Here is an 18,813-nt window from a genome sequence, read left to right as displayed (position 1 = left end):
AATCCATCGGTCGTACCAGACCAGACGAGGTTAGATTCATTGAATTGAGTATGTTTTATTGCTCATAGATTGAGCACATTTTAAAGAATACTATTTTTTTTTTTTAAATAACCATCTGATAATAAATAAATAATCTTGCGTTAGCTCATTGAGCACATTTTAAAGAATACTATTTTGCGCCCCCTTTAAAAAGTTTCTTCTTTTTTTTTAAAATTAGCCATCCGATAATAAATAAATAAATAATAATCTTGCGTTAGCTCACAGAACAGTTGTTTGGCTGTTTTTCCTTCTCTTTCTGTGCAACGGCCTACTTCCTTTTTAAAACCAGGGGATGTCCAGCTTCCTGTGCTGACTTCACCAAACCCATGACAACCGATTCACCAAACGGCACCGTTGACCCAGAAGTTCACGGCGACCCTGCAGAAGGTTCTGGTCTGCTGGGTTTCGTGCTTGTAACCTGAGCCACCTTTTCTCTCTGGTCTCGGCAACCCCGTAGTGTTTGCTCAACAGCTGGGAATATGGCTGACAGTACAGCGTGCCCGTTCAGGCAGCGCTGGGAAGGGGTTTTCCACCGCACACAAGCACACACACACGTGACACAGATGCACACGCACACCAACAGACATGCACACAGATTAAATAGCGCCAACATTTCCGTGGTTAGGCTATGATGTGTGCCAACAGCTCGAGGCTGCAGTCTGTCTCAGGAATGAAAATACTGAACGTACTGAAAGCCTCATACAAATCACCTGAGGATGAAGTGTCGGTAAACAGTTGTTTTTTTTATTATAAAATAATGTGCCAGCTCAACAACAACAGCACAAGATCTCCAAAAGTAAGTATATTATTGTCAGTTGGGATGCAATCTTTCACACTATTAAAGTGAATCGCTACCTCCCAGTTGTAATGTATTGAACACATTTTTGATCCCAAATGTGTACCAAGAAAAAAAAAATAAAGTATTTCAAACAAGGCAACTAAGCATTGCACTAAAATACGTTTTCCAATTATTTATGAAACAAGAATAAATATTAATATAATAGTTATATATTTTAAATCTGTTATTAAGAATATATAATTTACAGAACAGAACTATGTTAAAGGTCAATCAAAAAATAAAACTAATAGCACCACATTATCCAAAATAGAAGCTTATGCGTCACGAACCTCCTAAATCATGTGATCCTACGGTTCAGTTATGTGGCTAAATGTCAAGAAAAGTGCAACAGGTTTGTAATTTGACACAATGAGGTATATGATATTTGATATATTGCATTGACATCCACTTTCCCACCACAATAATCTCCCGCATTGCCACAACACGAGAACCTGACACGGCAACGACGCAGACTCGAACAGCCTGATGAACTCATTTCTCTCAAACAGGGGAACTTCTGGCTCGTACGTTCCTTGCTTCACCACGTACAAACATCTCAGTCGTTTCAGTCTCTCCGGATCGGAAACTCCACCTCCGGTTGTTTTTCTGGCCGTAGTGCTGCTCTTCAGTGTTCGTTACTGTCTGTGAGTCTTTTTGAATTCCCGTTTATAGTTTGGCACACTCTTCACAATGGTTCAGGTACTCTGCAGCGTCCGTGTCGCTGAACGTGGCGAGGCACCGCGGGCACTGCAGCTCCGACAGGCCGGGCCGTTCCCGCCACGCGGGGCTCGCCGCCGCCGACGTGGCGGCCGCCGCAGGCTGCTGCTGCAGCTCGGCGGCGGTCCTCAACAGAGGCTCCGTGGAGTCCTTGTGTCGCCTGGAGGAGATCCTGTGTCCGATGTGCACACGACACACGGGAACCACGTCTCGGCTCTCTCTGCTGCTCGCTCCCTGCTGAACACAATCACGCCGTCAGGAAAACGCCACACGTGGAATAAGTGCACGTGAGTGTGAAGGGCCGCCGTCTCACCTGTTTGTGTAGCTGCTGTTTTAACTGGTACATCTGCTCCTTCAGGTCCTGGATCTGGCCCTGTGCTCGCTCCCTGTCAGCTCGCTCAGACTTAAAGTCATCCGCATAGATGAGGACCTGATGGGGGGGAAAAAAAGAACATTTACAATTCTAGTTTCTTCAGAAAACACAGGAGATGCACCGAGGTCACGGTGAGGTACCCACCTGCTGCTCCAGAGTCTGGATGCGCTCCTGGTCTTGCCTCGTGAACTCCTCCACCTCTCGACTCAGCCGCGTGCACTCGCTCATCTTCTCCTCCAGAAGGCCGTTGAGCCTGGAGATCTCCTGCTGAAGCAAGCCGGTGCTGATGGAGCCGAGGCCGGGCATCAAGCCCTGCCCAGACGTCTCCTTCAGCCTCTGACACAAACCCCGGATGTAGTCCTCCCTGCTGGAGTCGTACTTCTGCCACTGAGAGTTCAGGCTTTGCACCTTGAAGAAGGAATAACGGTTCGATCATGTGCTCATTTCACTCCGGCGTTGAAGTCTTTATTCTAGCCGTGTTTATTGTAAGTTGCTTTGGATAAAAGCGTCTAGTAAACGCCCTAAATGTTCATGTAATTCCAGGTGAAAACTTACATATGCCACCCGCTGCTTTAGCTGTTGATTCTCCTCCTGAAGTTGACTGATCTGGGCATTAAAGCCACTCATGTCAGAGTGCTCAGTCTGCAAAGAAAATATAAGTGAGGTTAGAACAGAAGGTCATGCTGCATTTAATAATGCACAATAAAATAAAAAAAAACATATCCAACACGGCTTAAAGCGTGAACACACCTCCTTAGACGTGTGCTGACGAGCCATATCTTCCACTCCTCCTCCTCCCTTATCATCCTTCTCCAGCCGGGCCAGCAGCTCCCGGCACACCTTCACCGTGGCGCCGAGCTGGCCGCGGAGCTGGTCGGCCTCCTCCTCCAGGGAGGTGCAGAGCACGGCTCTGGTGGCCTCGGCCCGCTGCCTCTCCTCCAGGGCCGAGCGCAGCCTGTGGATCTCCTGGTCCTTCTCGTGGGCCGGCTGACACCGGACGCCCTCCAGCTCCTTCTCCTTCTCTCGGAGCTCAGCATTCAGTCTCTGGATCTCCTGTGGAGGGGAAGATGGGCAGATTAGTTGCATGACCATATATATATATAAAAAAACTATAAAAATATAAAAGCTCAAATAATTTTGTATGTAATGTAATGTATTGCATTAAATGTACATATAAAAGTATTGCAACCAATGTTTCTCCATTAACATATTTATGAAAACACTTCAAATCAATAACACACCTGGATGATATTAAATAAAATAGTTAGACATTGAAATATGGACTTGAGTTGGTTTTTTTTTTGCAAGGCTCTTGCAAAGATACTTTCACACCTGTGCTACTCTGTCACATTTAGACTTAATTATCTTTATTGATCCCTTTGGCATGACTCCCACAAGGACATTACATTTCCAGCAGCTTACAAAACTTTGCTAAATAAATATACAAAGTAAATATATATATATATATATATATATATATATATATATATATATATATATATATATATATATATATATATATATATAAATAAAGTAGAGATAAGAATACACAGTATAAAAATAAGTTAAGTGTAGAGAACTGTATCTAGGATGGATATAAATACATATTGTGTTTTTTTGTACTGTGGATAAAACCTGCCATCTGCAGATAAACACCATCATAAGCATATTAAATATAAAAGTTGTGTACCTCCGTGTGTCGGGTCGCCTTGACCTCCATGTCCTTCCTCCTCTGCTTCAGCTTGCAGATCTCTTTACACAGACTCTCCAGCAGAGACTTGGACGGCCCGATCACCACGGACTCGTGGTCCCCCACGGCCACGCAGGTCCGCTCGTAGCGGCCCAGCCTCGCCTTCAGGTCGGCGATGATGTCGTCTTTGACGCGGACCTGCTTGTGGAGCAGCTCCATCTCCTGCCGCGTCTCGTGGTACAGCGTGTTCAGCGTGCTGCAGCTCCGCACGGTGACGTCGGAGGCCGGGGTCACGTCGGAGCCCGGGGTCACGCCGTCCATCGTTTCTTCGTGGGTTCGCGTTGCTGGTCGTGTGAAATAATCCCGCACCGGACGCCTGTCTACCCGCTTCTGGCGTCTCTTTTACAAACGGACCGGAGGTCAGTTGTGTCGAAAGCCTCGGCAGAATAATTTCCCCGTGCGATGTTCGGGGATTTCCTGGGGAACTTCCCCTCGGAGTTTTCTGAGCTTCGTCAAACTGCGCCCTGCCTGCTGGAGGATTCATTCACCGTCATTCAGGGCGGCAAAACCTCCAGAAACAGGGTTTATAGCCGCTTACCCAAAAAACACGCAAAGACAGCGAAAGGTTGAAGCTAAAAAAGAAGTTTTAAGCTAAAGGAGCGCCAACGGCGGAAAGTGACGTGTTGCCTTCATGACGGTCGTAAAACGCGGCACTCTCGAAGCGCGCATGAGTTTCGGAATATAAGCGAGTAAACAAATGTTTTCTTTATCTGCAAATTGAGCCACATAGCCTGGGTGTGAATCCACCACCAATCTGAAAACATGTGTTCATCCCACCACTAAATAAAACAGAAAGTAGCTTCATAAAAAGCCAAATAAGTTAGCGTCAAACAGTATAGTCGGTTCGTTTGGGTTTGTAGTTTTTCTGTTGTAGTTTTTTGTCTTTGCTTCTTGTCTGTAACAGTCTCCTAACAGAAACATGTAATGCTACACAAAGTGCCAGTTTCAAAGAAATGTTTCACAATAAACACATTTGAAACAATCAGTATAGTCAATAGTCAACCACTAATTGAACAGAATTACAAATTTTCCCAACTGTAGTTTACAGGGTTTCCCTAAAACGTCAACATCAGTGCATTCGGGGTGTCACAACAAATTCCCCATACACTCCACTGGTGTTGATTTTTCCCGTAGCATGTGAAGGCATCATAATTGCTGTCGCTTCTCGTTCGTCTGCTCAGCGGTTGCGCAGTTACGGCGACGCCGGTGTGTGTTGGCATTCCGTCCAGACCAATAGGCTGATTCATATACAGGATATTTCCATTGGGGGCATTTGTGAAATGTTTGGGAAAAAGCACTTCATCAGTTCGCATAATAAATTAACTACAATATTAATATTAGGGAACCCACGCGAGCCAGTCCCTTCAGGCTTGTACCTGAACTACACAAAGCACCGTCCTATTATAATGTCAAATTAAAGTGCTGTCTAGACTGTAGGTGGAGAGTTAAAGACTTTTAGACCCTCATCTTAATTCATCAGTGACGGGCTGGGGAGTCCCTGGGAGTTCTGGGTCAATCAAACCCATGTCACAAGAGGACTCCAAAGGTGAGTCATTCAGGTCACATGGTAGTCCTGTGACAGAGCCACATGAATGGAGGTGTGAGGTGGTAAAAACAACCTCTGTGGGGTTTTATATGAATCTTTTTTTGCCTACGGCGGCTTGTGCTCTGAATGAAGGTAGCCTGAATGTTTTAGATGCCAACGTGACTCACCTCGTTTGGCATCACGTGATTTCGCACCGTCACGTCACGCTACTAACCCTGCAGGTGTGACGTTGGTGTGATGATGACCCAGACAGGTGGAAATGCCTGGAACTCCCCCACCACTGATTTGGCCTTTTGGACGACCAAGAACGCAATGGACAGTCCAGAGGGTCATTTCTTTGTGTCCTACCTGGATGACTAAAATTAAACCTGGACACATGACAGCCTAATGGGTAAAGCTGTAAGACACAATTAATCCATTAAAAGGCTGATATCACTATCAAACATCCACAGTTACAGGAAGACAGATTTCTGTTTCCAGAAAATGTTATGAGTTAAGTAAACAAATGATGCTTTATCTGGTCAAATTATCTAATTTGCATATATTTCCAGAACAGGAACAGGTTTTTAAAAAATTCATGTTTCATTTTGTTGACATCAGAGTCAAAGGTTTTTTACAGAGGGAATTTTGGATGTTTGTCTCACTTGAATACAAAAAATAAATAAAATAAAACATTTGTGGACTGTTCAGTATTTTGCCCGCCGCCATGTTGGATCGTTTTTGCCACCAGTAAACAGAAGAGACCTTTTTTGGATTGCGGAGTAGCGACGGGTGGATCTGAGGAACACAAGCGGCACCCTAACTGGATCTGGATCCATGTGGACTCTGGTGGGAAGCTGCTCACAAAGTTAGCTTCCATAGTTCAAGGTCAACTCTGCAGCTCAGTAGCTCATCTTAGGCCACGTTTATACATTTATACAGGGTATTTAGAGAAACAAATACCCCCCCTCCGTTTTCAAAAACAACATTGTTCTCAAAAGTTCTCATTTCCATCAACCCGCATAAATCCGCCGTCGAGCGCCGTTATAACTATACCAAACCTATGGGCTGCAGTGTAGGGAGAAGGATGAAGTCATGCAAGCCAATCAGAATCCTCAGAATCAACAACAACGAAGAACACAAGGGACTTCCTGTGACGCTTGAGAACCTAAAACCCCGCTTCTCCCAGTTGACACGACAACACATAACCGGCGTTATCAGAAATCTCCACTTTGGCCGGAGTTTTTAGAAATAAGCAATTTCTGTGATAAAAATGGGGTTTTCGTGTAAATGAGAGGCCAAACCGCATGGAAATATCTGCATTTTCCCTTCATGTAAACGGGGCCTTAGTAGCTAAATGCATTGGTAGCGTGGTAGCAACGCCGTGGTAGTCAACTTTCAATCACAAGGTAGCCACACTCGGATGCATACCCACCTTTATCTTCCATTTTACTCCAAATGGGGCGATAATGTATTAAATGAACATCATGCTGGATTGAAGAAGACTTGAAACTAGAGTACTAGTAAATACAAAGTATTATAATTATCGACATTTTGTAAACTCGTTTTTACAAAGTTTACCGAGATAATAAATCAAGTGAAGTCATTTTCTCAGACTCTTTTTGCAACCGGAGGCATCGCCCCCTAGTGGTCAACAGAGAGAACGCAAACTGATGGCACTTCAGCTTCACTTTTTCAGAAGAGGTTGCCACCTGTTACCATTTATGAAGCACACACCCGTGTATCTAGTCACACGATCAACTTGACATTGCACAATATCAACACATTACCCAGCGATCGTTCAATATCTGTAATTTCAATCGAACATTTATGAGCGTGGGCGTTTTTCCATGGTGGCATTCTGAACCACTCACAAGCCAGTCTGTGGAATTCACCCCCCACCCACAGGCCCCAGCACAACCGCACCATCTATATTTACGCCCCTGGGCCAAGCTTTGTTCAGCATTATAACTCCATACATTTTATAAATGGCATTTTCATGCGTCATTGGAAAAAAAAAAGATATAAATACAGTGTGTTGGAAAAGCATCACCACCAAATGCCTCATATGCATCCAATTATCATGACCAGAGATTCCACTAGATGGCGGTGTTTCATTAATAATGCACTGTGGGTTTTATTTTCCCATCATAAAACTGAGATTTTTTTTTTAATTCCTCTTTTATTTATATAGTATATTGATTTCCTGCCACACGCACAATGAAATGAGCCACTTCAAAACATGTCGTCGGCAGCTTTTAATAGCTGAAAACTTTACACAAGAATAAAAAGGCAGTATTTGATATTTACACAGTAATACTTTCAAATACTTTACATTGCACACGCACCACTTGATTATATGCGCCTAACAAGTTACTGCTCATCAAAAAAAATCAACACTACCAACCAAAAACTCAGATATTCATCCTCTAATAAACCTAAAAAAAACAACTTGTGTCACTCATCAGAAACAGCAGGCTGAAGATGCAAAACTCAACAAACGTTTAAAATGAAATATGAAAGTCTGGAGTAGAAAAATATTTGTTTTTTTTAATCATACTGCGGTAGAAAAGTCTGCGGTGGCTCAAGTACAAAAACATTACCAAGAGTATTAAAATGTTGAACAGGAAAGAGAATATAGCCAGCTATTTCTCGTTTTTAGCTTGAGAAAACGGTGGGAACACAAAAACACCAACATTATGTTTTGTCCTTGAACATCACACCACACAGCTCACAGCTTCACTTAGCACACAACATGAAGAATTGTTTCTATAGAGAAAGAGTTTTATGAGATGCCTCATTGAGGAGGACTCAAACTGCTACCAGACCGGTTTTACTTTAATGGAGCTCAGCCCTTTGACCTCAATGTAATTTGTTCCATTTAGGAGCTTTTAATCCCAAATAAACAACTGCTGCTGATTTAACCGTGTTTGAAGAACGGCTTGTGATAAAGAAAGTTTGATTTCCAGGTTGTAACGCAGCTGCCTGCAGAAAGCCATCCCAGGGAATAGCAGACGGGTAAAGACTTGAACTCACCCGGCGTAGGCTCGAACACACATCTGCCAATGATTTCTTCTTCTTTCGTTTTTTTTTTAAAAGTCAAGTCATTTTAATCCTGGGATTCAAAGCTCTGCTAGTTTTCACTCTGACTATGTAATTAGAGATTCCTTTACACCTTGGACACCAGCTGAGGGCAATTAATTAGGTGACAGCAGGGGGCAGCTCCCCAGGGGGGAAAACCACCCACTCTAACACTGGCCACTAGGGGCATCATTCACTGCTCAGTACAGAATGAATGGATGAAAACAGAAATCTCACATTACAACGATGTAAGGTTTTTAATTTGACTTGCTCTGCCCAGAAGACATGGCCCATAACTGGGATTTACTTCAACATGTGCTTTTAAGAATATTGTGTTTTATCAGTTTTCAGGACATGGAATAATTAGAGTTGTAGAGGTTTTTTGTTGTTGTTATATTGCCTATTTGTCTTTCTGAAGGACACAGAGGGTGGTGTGTTTTCTAAAGAACCCTAGAGAGGAATCTATGAACCATTATTGCAACTTGTGTGACAACTGGAAAGGGGTAATTGGAAAAGAGCTCAACAAAACGTTTTCTTTCAACGGTGACACATGCAGTTCCCTCCCTCCCTCCCATCCTTCCTCCCTCCCTTCCTTCCTCCCTCCCTCCCTTCCTTCCTAGCACTGCAGCTTGCGGATGCTGCGGGAAATCCTCTTAAACTCCCTCTGTCCCTTCTGCCAGCGCTTCAGCGAGGTGATGACCAGGTGGCCGTCCATCTTCTGGCCCATGACCAGGTAGGCGGCGTGGATGTCGTTCATCTCCTCGCAGATGCACTGCAGGCCGTCCTTCAGCCACAGCACCGTCTTCCTCAGGTCGCGCTCCGTCACGCCGTTCAGCTTGTAGATGGTCTTGCTCTTGTTCTCCGGCACGATCTTGGTGTCCCCGTTGATGTAGGAGATCTCCTTCACTTTGATCTTCAGAGCTTGGAGGAGGAGAGAGAACACAGGCTGTTAGAGAGAGCATCTATGGTCACAATCCACATTATTTTTGCACTTTCTAGCAAATAAAACACATTAAAGACATTTCAACTCCCTGGAAGTTTCCTTGACGACCCCTTCGGGGCCCCGAGCCCCACCTTGGAAACTCTAATTAAATAGGTTGGTGCACTTACCAAAGTCATTCTTGCACAGGTTGTCCACAATTTCGTTGTCATTTTCATCGGTTTCCTTGCAAGCATCACACACCCTGGGCACTAGGAGACACGTGGTGAATATAGGTGGACACCAAATGGACAAATGAGCAGATTATATAGTATTTATGCACATAATGCTTCTAAAATGACATCCGGAGAACGCATTACCTTCTTTGGTGACCGGCGTAAAGGTGTCGGTGCCCGCGGGCGGGATGCACAGGTCGTTGTCGAGGGGGAACCGGTCGCAGTCCAGCATCTTCGGCCAGGGGAAGCCGAAGGCGGACATGACGGGCGCGCAGCCGTTCTTCACGCTCTCGCACAGAGACCTGCACGGCTGGATGGGCTCGTCCAGGTCGTCCAGACACACGGGGGCGAACAGGGAGCACAGGAACTTCCTGGTGTCGGGGTGACACTGCTTCTGCACCAGCGGGATCCAGGACGAGGCTTGCTGCAGGACCTCGTTCATGGTCTCGTGTCCCAGCAGGTTCGGCAGGCGCATCTCCGTGTACTCGATGTCGTGGCACAGCAGCAGGTTGGCGGGGATCGGCTTGCAGTGGTTCTTCTTGAAGAACAGCTCGTGCTGGCCGAAGTTGTACAGTCCGTGGATCGCGTCCGCGCAGGGCATCGTCATCAGCCACAGCAGCGCCGGCACCGCGGACGGGAAGGCCTTCATGGTTGTGCGTAAAAACAGCTCTAAATGCGTGAGCAGGGCTCGCTGCTGGGCATCAGGCAGCTTCTCTGTCAGTGGCCAGATGCTACTGTAACAGGAGGTTTTCTTCCAGCATGTCTGGGAGGAGTCTGCATGCGTGCGTAAAGAGCCTTTCTCCATTCAACCTGGAGACAAATGCCCCCCCCCCCCCAAGAAAAGTTCCCCACTTGTTGCTCCTCTGGGTCTGAGAGACATTTCTGATTTCTAATCATAGCTCATGTTATTTTATCACCAGTCGTTTGCTGAACTATTAGCCCGTCTATTTCATGGAAATCATAACAAACAGCCTGACAGCTTTTCCTCATTAGGGCCCAAATCAACAGAAATATATCTGGAGTGATCCCTGAACTTCCTCTTTTTTCTTTTTCTTTTTTGTTCAACCAGTGCTGTAAATAGTTTGGAGATGTTGTCAGTCGGGGCATTTAGCTCAGCTCACTGGAGCGTTCATTTTCCATCATTAGGAGTTCAGCGGTGAAATCCTTCTGGGCAGGTCTGCAGGTTCATACCACATGGTGATATATTGTTTGCCCCGGTGTGAGAAGCAGACCTCCGCTCAGCAGCACACCCATGGGGGTGAAACCAAATCTGCCTCCTCTCTTTGCGCCGCGGCTCTGGCTCCGATCCGACTCAGACCCCCTTGAGCTGCAGTCTGGTCTGCAGACAGCCGTGTGGTTCTTCTCAGGCCTGACCTCGTGGCCCCGGAATGAGGCTCACACATGGATGTTTGCAGACTTTCTCAGCTTAAAGGGTCGGTTCCACCCAAATGACAGAAACACATTCTCCCACTTAGGACATTTAGATGTCTTCTTTTAGACAGGTCTTGTGTCGCTGAGACTTCTGCTGCCCCTGATACCACGGAGGTGCGTTGGATATGAATATCAGCTGCAACGTGTTGTTCTCCAGCAGCAATGGATTGACGTTGATGCTGGATCCTGTATTCTCTCAGAACCTCCTCGGCAGCTGATCCAATCACTCAAAAGGGTTGTGAGTCACTGATTTGAAGTGGGGGAAAAGTGTTTGAACTGAAAACACAGTCGTAGTTTATTTAAGTTTAGAGCTCAAAAGTCTTTTAGCAGGACTGAACAAAGTGGATCAATTTCCACTTAATTTTCTCTGAATTAAATGAGATAAATCACCGTGCCTCATGTATCCACCTTATTGTCTAGTGATATGGATAGTGACACTGATTGCTTACTGTTTTAACGTAGTGTACAGAGAATATGTTTTTTGTTATGAGATATAAACGTCTCCATCGTGGTAGTAGTAGTATTACTATCCAGGAAGTACAGTTTGACAAACTGGTTTTGAAGGATTATCAGACGCCAAAACACAGCATGGCACTCAGACACAGAATGATATCATTCTGAAACGTTACGGCACATTTCTCCCAAACAGCAGCCTGGAGGCTGGGAGGGTTTGTGTTACTCTTGTGAATGTGGCCTCAGGGAACGTCCACATGTTGGGCCTAGCAAACGTTGGTCCTTATATTCAAGGTGCTCGGAGGTCGCCCTCCTGTCGCTCCTGCTGTTACTAAGCAAACAAGAAACCTGCGCTGGTCGCGGCTGGTGATTTAGCAGCAAGACCAAGCCAAAGATTAAATGGATCTCCAGCACTGTAAATTCTCACAGTCGCTTTACTGCAACGCGTCTGTCAGTTCGGCTGACCTTTCAACCACACGTTAGAATAGCTCACTTCTGAGCGCGTCGACGTCGACAACAATGGATTTTGGAAAAACCACGGCATGTGATTGGCCCCCGAAAAGCACCCGAGCAGGAACCTAACTGGCTTTTCGTCGTTTTTTTTTATGGGGCAACTTTACCTCCTTTATGCCCTTCCCTTCAAAGTGTCTTAACTCTATTCACGTCTCTGTAGAAACACTCTAAGGGCTCGAGCCCCCTATTAACCTGCAACCGGACTCCCTCCAGCCAAGCGGCGGGTCAGCTGGCTACACCGTGAGGCGGCAGGTCACATGCTCACCTCTAAATGTGATCAGCTGTGAACACACTCATGTATATGCAAACGTATGGGACGTGCGTTGAGGCATAGAGAACATGCAAACCAGTGATAAAGGGATGAACTGTTGGATAAAGCCTCACCAAGCAGGAGCTTCACATCTCCAAACACAGACAACATGCCGTCTCCATGACAAATACGCTTTCACAGTTCAGGTCTCGGCACAGAAGGTAAGCTGATCCCAGGACTGTGCTTCAAGTCACCACAGCGGGTTTTCATTACAAGTGTGTGTGAAAACCAGACGCAGCCTGTCGGACCGGTCCATCTGCAGCCCCTCGCTCTCTCTTTCCACTCCACTAACATCCACCCTTTTACCCCGCTTCAGGAACCCAGGGCTGCACTGCTGCTGCTGTCAGGAACAATCAGGCTGGACGGTCAGCTTCCATCAGTGGGAATGTTTGAGGATCAATTCATTGGATGTTTATGACGATTCGTGGCTCAGTGTGAGGAGCATCAAACCAAACCTCCCCTGTTTATTTCTTAGATTTGCCTCATCGATCTGGTGATAGTCTGTTCTTTACTTCAACAAATCCCACAAAATGACAAAAACCAACAATGAAGCTTAATCCTCTACGTTATATTATCGACCCCACTGCCGACCAAAAACGATTAAAAAGCACATTTGCATTGGGTGGTTTTGAATAAATCCCAGGTACAACATCTTCTGCTATAAATATAAAACTAGTGCACCAAATATGTATTAATCCACAGATGAAACTAGTCCCTAAACGCACTATTTAATCCTGTTTGAGTCATGTTGACATCAGCTGCTTTAGGAAATGACTACGGCTCTTGAAACTACATATCTTGAACAATAACGTCTTCAGCACATAAAACTAGAATGCAGGCTGATAGCCGTAGATGTGCTGGGGAAGCCAAAGGCTATAATAATAGAAAGTTGTTGATTTTCTAATGGATTTGTTGATATAAGGAAAATATAGAATAAAACCTGATCCTTCAAAAGAAAAAGTAATTGGTCTAAAATCTCTTGTACGTGATTGTGCTGAAATGAGTGCACCTTTTAAATAAAATGGAGTTATCTGCCTGATGATAAAAATAAGGATTATTATATATTATATAAATACGTCCTAAGCCTGTTGGGACCACTCGTCTCCGTCGTCCTCGGCTCCTCGCCTGCAGACTGAGAATCAAGCGTCCAGCTCTGAACATTGTCCTGAAGTGGACTAATGAGCTTGTTAACTTCAATCACTCCTTCTACATTTGACATTCGTGAAAGAATTTCTCCCATCCAAGAGGAATTAATGTCATTAGGGCTCCGGAGTCATATAGATCGTGCAGCTTGGCGTAATTGATGTTCCCATTGTACAGGTCTAATTGACTCAGTATGGGGCTTCAGAGCAGCTGTGGGACTCCAACAGACCCCGGGACAACCGCATGCATGTTAGAGAGCTCCGAACACGCCCGTGGACCGACGGCATTAAAGCAGGGAAATGGCAGAAATACATATTGTTATGTGATCAGCTCTTCAGGAGGCACGGAGAGCAATAACTTGACATATGTTTGCATTTTCACGGAGAGTTAGACGAGACAATCGCGGTGGTGGAAGAAGGATTTTATGTAAGAATGAGTAGCAATACCACAGTGTTACAAGTCCTGAATTCAAAATCTTACTGAAATGTACTTAAAGGTCAATGTGGAGTGGAAGGAGCATCAAATGAAAATACTCCAGTTAAGTACAAATACTTCAAAATTTCAAAGTACTGAGAAATGAGCTCTAGCATTTTTCGTACCATGGTGTAAACTTGTTATTCTGCTGTAAAGTTGGGCATTTTAATTCGGGGCTCTGTGGCTTTTAGAGCCTCAAGAGGCAATTTAAGGAACTGCAGTTTTTGGCACTTCAAGCGCCGGCTTCATTTCTCATCACCGGAGGTGGAATGAATGGCTGCAATGGCTTGAGATGACCACCATGCAGCGAAACAAGCTCGGCGTCGCCGAAACGTGTCTTTGGACGATAAAACAGGGCGTCGGGTTTACGCTCGCAGGATGTGGATCAGTGTGACGAGCAGATCCTTCTGGTGTCTGACCCCTGACCCCCGACGCTGTGAGGGGCTCGGGGGATATTTTTTACAACTAGGACAGAAGTACAAGCAGCTCTGCCGTCACAGAAGTGTTTTGTGAACGACCCGTACCTGATCGCCCCATACGGAGCAGGGCACCCCGTAGCCCCGCCCCCTCGCCACGCCACACATTCCTCACAAAGAGATGCTGTTCTCCACTCAATGAGGAGATGCATTTTAACTGAATGAAAACCTTGATATAAACTAAAAGAAAGATTTATTTGACTGAGGGAACATTCTGCTCTTATAAGAGGGATTCTTTATTCATAAAAGTGAGATATTATAAAGATAAAAGTAAATATTATACTTTTTGAATAGACCGTAACAACATAACTGCCAACACAGATTAGGTTTGGCAGTGTGCTTAGTTCTTCTTTTTCGTTTCCTTAAAAAAAAAACAGAATGTTGTTTTTTGAACAAATGACTTGCTGATGGAAATATACATTATTTGCACATTTTTTCTTCAGCAAATCATGTTTTAAAAGCTCATTTTGCCTTTTCATGGCTACGTTTCTTTCAGTAGCAGGCTGGTGGAGTTTGAATTGGTTTACTAATGCTGCTTAAAAACAATGATTTATTTTTTCATTTGTCCTATATTTGATTAAATATACAACCTTTTAAGTAACAAATGGCATATTAATGTGATGTGAAAAGGATGAATAAGACGAATGATTTGATCTGGAAACACGTTTTCCATGAAATCAAAGTCGTCTGACAGAAAACAAATGAGCACTCTGGCTGAAGCCACGGATCGTTTGCCCTTTTGACAGTTTATGTTGTGAAATATAATCTCACATACCGTCGTCGCAGGAATTCAGGGGTTAGAAAAAAAAAAACTCAAAAGAAAAACCCTCTTAATTTTAGCGACGGAGGCGGCGGGTTAGCAAGTGACCCCCAGTGACCCCTGAATACCAGACGCAGGCCGAAGTGTAAATAAAGGTTTGGTATTCATTCACAGTTGTGACACCACAACAAGGACACATTTTGTATGTGTGTGTGTGTGTGTGTGTGTGCTTCCTCAACTTCCAAACAGCCGCTCTGATTTCACTTAGAATTGCTTCACAGTTTCAAGAACTTGTCCAGGTCATTATAAATATCAATCCCAATCCAGAAACCTTCACAGAACAGAAACCAGACCTCCAACATCATTGTTTTTCATTTTCCAGATGTATGTGATATCATTTCTTCCCCGACACTGTAACATGTTTGAGTTTCTCCCAGTGTGACTTAATTAAATGTATAATTAAGAGTCAGTTTATCCAGAAATCCCAAACTACACCCATGTATGAGTAAACACAACACTTTATCATTTACCAGGAATTCCAGTCATCTCGATAAGATCGGAAGCAAAACAGCACAGAAAATCATATTTCTTGTATCCGAATATGATTTTAACTGTTTTACTGGGTGATCACGGAAAGCACAACCGCTCACTGTTTCACAATAAAACCAACACATCTCCAACAAAATCAAGCTATCCACAACATTCATGCATGTGGTAAAGAGTTATTACATGGTCGTCAGGGCAACCATAATTAAAGGGACAGTGTGAAGTGGCATCTTGTGGTTTGGTTGGAGATTGAAACCAACTGAAAACCCTTCAGCTCTCTCTCCTCCCTTTCCACCTCAACGAGTGCAAACCCCTCCGATCCTCGCCCTGAGGTCGCCGTTCCATAATAACCTCCTTCAGGAACAACGAGATCCGCTTTCTTGTATTCTGCGGCTCACGTTACCGTGCGAGTACTACGGTAGTTACGTAAAAAAAAAAAGAGTGTTTTACTGCAGGAACACAGAACACGGCGGCCTCCGTGAAGTAGGACCCGAAACACAGCGACCCTTCGTTTGACCCCGGAGAGGTCGCCGGCCAATCAGAGGGCCGACACGTACACTACGAAGGCCGAGCTGAGAGGCCTCCGAAGGAGACGCTCTGGTCTTCCTGTCCGGGTCCCCTTTGCTGCTCCCGTCACCTAGCAACCAGCTGCAGTAGACATGAAAACGCACGGGAGATGTCTTAAATGGAGCCTGAGATCATATTTTATAGATTGATAATATTTATAGAGTCACATGCCATGATGACCCTCACAGAATAACCAATGTAATCTGATAAATGATTATAGTTTCATCAGATTGGGATCGTATCTGGGCCAGTATGCAAAGAGAGTCTATAGTTTATCAAATACTCATAACAGCTGCTTGGTTTAATGGCAGTTTGAATGGACTCCGATGGGAGCACAGTTTGATGTTGAGAAACAAATTCATTCTCCAACATAATCCACTTTTCTGCCATCTTTCTGTTAGCCATTTATCACTAGCACAGGCAGCTGTTTGTTATTCACGGTGATAAATGTAGACGTGTGAAGCACACGTAACCCGTAACAGTGGAAGCGACAAGTGGAAGGCAAGCTTTACTAAAGAGTCTGAGCCAAACATGTTTTCAGTGGGTTTTCCTTTAAAAAGCCAACTCAGTGACAACTGAACTCAAACAAGCTTCATTTCTATTTATTTTCACTTTTCCCGCTTCATATTTTCCATCATACGATGTGTGGCATTTCACTGCACTGAAAACTTTATTTTACAGCTTATTTCCCCAAAACTAGACGTTTCCTTCTCTGTGGAGATAAATGCTTTCGTACGAGGGTTAAATAGTCTGCTGGAGCCACAAGAATGTCAGCGCTGCTTCCCCGTTGTTTTCAGTGAAGAAGTGCTGAACTCTCCCACTGTGGAAACCCTAAAAGCAGTCGGAGGGAATCACCGGCCCGTTAATATCCCTCAGACTCCCAGAAGAGTGTGTGTGTGTGTTGACTTTACAGTAGCGTCCCTGTGTGTGTGTGTGTGTGTGTGTGTGTGTGTGTGTGTTGACTTTACAGTAGCGTCCCTGTGTGTGTGTTGCAGATGGAACAAGCCCAAAGGCGGTTGCACATTAAACCGGCGGAGTCCCGCTGAGAGCAGGAGGAAAATTAGGAAAAGACCCCCAGTTAACTCTTTGGGGGAGACACGTCACAAAAAAAAAACAAAAGAAAAAAACGCCTCCCGTTCCCTAATTGACGGCTCCCCTTTAACACGGAGGGCTTTTCCAACCTCAAACCACCTCCTCCTCCGATGAGCTCCTGCTGTAATCTGTCTGTTTGTCACATAGAGGATGAAACAGAAGCTCTGTGAAACTGTTTTAGAGCATCATCATCATCATCATCATCGCCACAAACCACGGCACACGACCAGAACACGGCCGTGCTTCTTCTTTCACCGCTTCATTAAATATTCTGCAAGTCTTTGCTCGACAGCCCCGGTTAAATTATGGTGAATTATTGAGCTATAGTGTTCCACGCCAAACATCCCACCGAGCCTTCACGTGCCAGGAGTGACGTACGGCCTATCAGATGACACATCCAGTATACAAGCGCATATATTACATTCATTCTAATCCACTCCATGCATGACGTCTGGCTTTAAGGCTGCTGTTGCGACTGGAATGGGAAGCACGAAGTGACAAACCTGCTCAGCGTCAAGATGACCAGATGATTTGTTTGCCTTTCTTTGGGGAGAAAACATTTGTCAGCTCTGCCAAAAGGAGCAGCATATATCCTACCATTTATATAAATGAATATTCAAACCAAAAGCTAAATTGTACTAAAGTGGAGCTGGCGTTGAACGTTAGTCCAGATTAAAACGATTTCAGGGTTAGTGCATCATGAATTATAATAAAAACATTATTCCTTGAAGACCAACTACTTAGTTGGCTCCAAAATTCAGACAACGGACACAATAAGGCTTTAATATTACACACAAACTCAGATGTGACCTCTATGACCTCCAGAGCCTCCTGCTCTGTTAGTGGCAGCCGAATAAGAACATATGAGTTTCTATGAATATGCACAGTCACCGGGCCCTGATTGGCCCTACATACTTAAGTATGGACCCAACGTCAGGAGGCAGTATGTATGTAAGTATGGTAAGTATGCATCTGGAGCTGTAAAGCTGGTAAAACTATAGCTTGATGAAGAAACGCAGACATGAGAGTATGCATTATGAAACCATAATGTATGAAACTGCTCTCAAAGAGGCGAGATAGGATCCACTGCAGCTGACTTTCAGGTAGTTTAAAGACTAAGAAAACTAAACTGATGTACAAATACCACGTATAAAAACTAAGTTAAATGTTAAAAGTAGTTCAAAGACACACGACATGTTTGCTGTACATGGAGCCCGTACTATAACACGCTAGCCATGTCTGTACTTTCCGTGCTGCTACAGTACATTTGTCTCTTTGCTTTTTGTATATAAATACATTAAGACACACAGAGCGACTGCCGATCCTTGTGTACGGCCAGCAAACCAAAGAGCTGAAAGCACACATGCTTTGTGCTTCTACACTCTGCAGATTATCCTCAAAGTGAAGGGATAAAATGAGCTCCACATGGGACACACACACACACACACACACACACACACACACACACACACACACACACACACACACACACACACACACACACACACACACACACACACACACACACACACACACACACACACACACACACACACACACACACACACAC

At 44.6% G+C, this 18,813-nt stretch overlaps 2 protein-coding genes across 2 annotated transcripts; both read right to left on the bottom strand.

Moving 5' to 3' along the window:
- Positions 1 to 761: 761 nt before the first annotated feature.
- Positions 762 to 4,514, bottom strand: tnip2 (TNFAIP3 interacting protein 2). The gene is made up of 6 exons (XM_084005239.1): positions 3,658 to 4,514; positions 2,718 to 3,020; positions 2,523 to 2,609; positions 2,112 to 2,375; positions 1,908 to 2,024; positions 762 to 1,831 (listed from the first exon to the last, which is right to left on the bottom strand). The coding sequence occupies exons 1-6, from the start codon at positions 3,976 to 3,978 to the stop codon at positions 1,544 to 1,546; spliced, it is 1,380 nt and encodes a 459-aa protein (XP_083861365.1). The 5' UTR covers positions 3,979 to 4,514; the 3' UTR covers positions 762 to 1,543.
- A 2,971-nt stretch (positions 4,515 to 7,485) lies between these two features.
- On the bottom strand, positions 7,486 to 10,182 carry sfrp2 (secreted frizzled-related protein 2). The gene is made up of 3 exons (XM_084006479.1): positions 9,623 to 10,182; positions 9,434 to 9,514; positions 7,486 to 9,244 (listed from the first exon to the last, which is right to left on the bottom strand). Exons 1-3 carry the CDS (start codon positions 10,125 to 10,127, stop codon positions 8,940 to 8,942), a joined length of 891 nt encoding a protein of 296 aa, XP_083862605.1. The 5' UTR covers positions 10,128 to 10,182; the 3' UTR covers positions 7,486 to 8,939.
- Positions 10,183 to 18,813: the final 8,631 nt, after the last annotated feature.

The sequence above is a fragment of the Eutrigla gurnardus genome (genome assembly GCF_963514095.1).
Source record: "Eutrigla gurnardus genome assembly, chromosome: 3".
In the NCBI taxonomy this organism is placed as follows: domain Eukaryota; kingdom Metazoa; phylum Chordata; class Actinopteri; order Perciformes; family Triglidae; genus Eutrigla; species Eutrigla gurnardus.
Note: the sequence above shows the minus strand (reverse complement) of the source record. Positions and strands in the feature narration are given on the sequence as shown.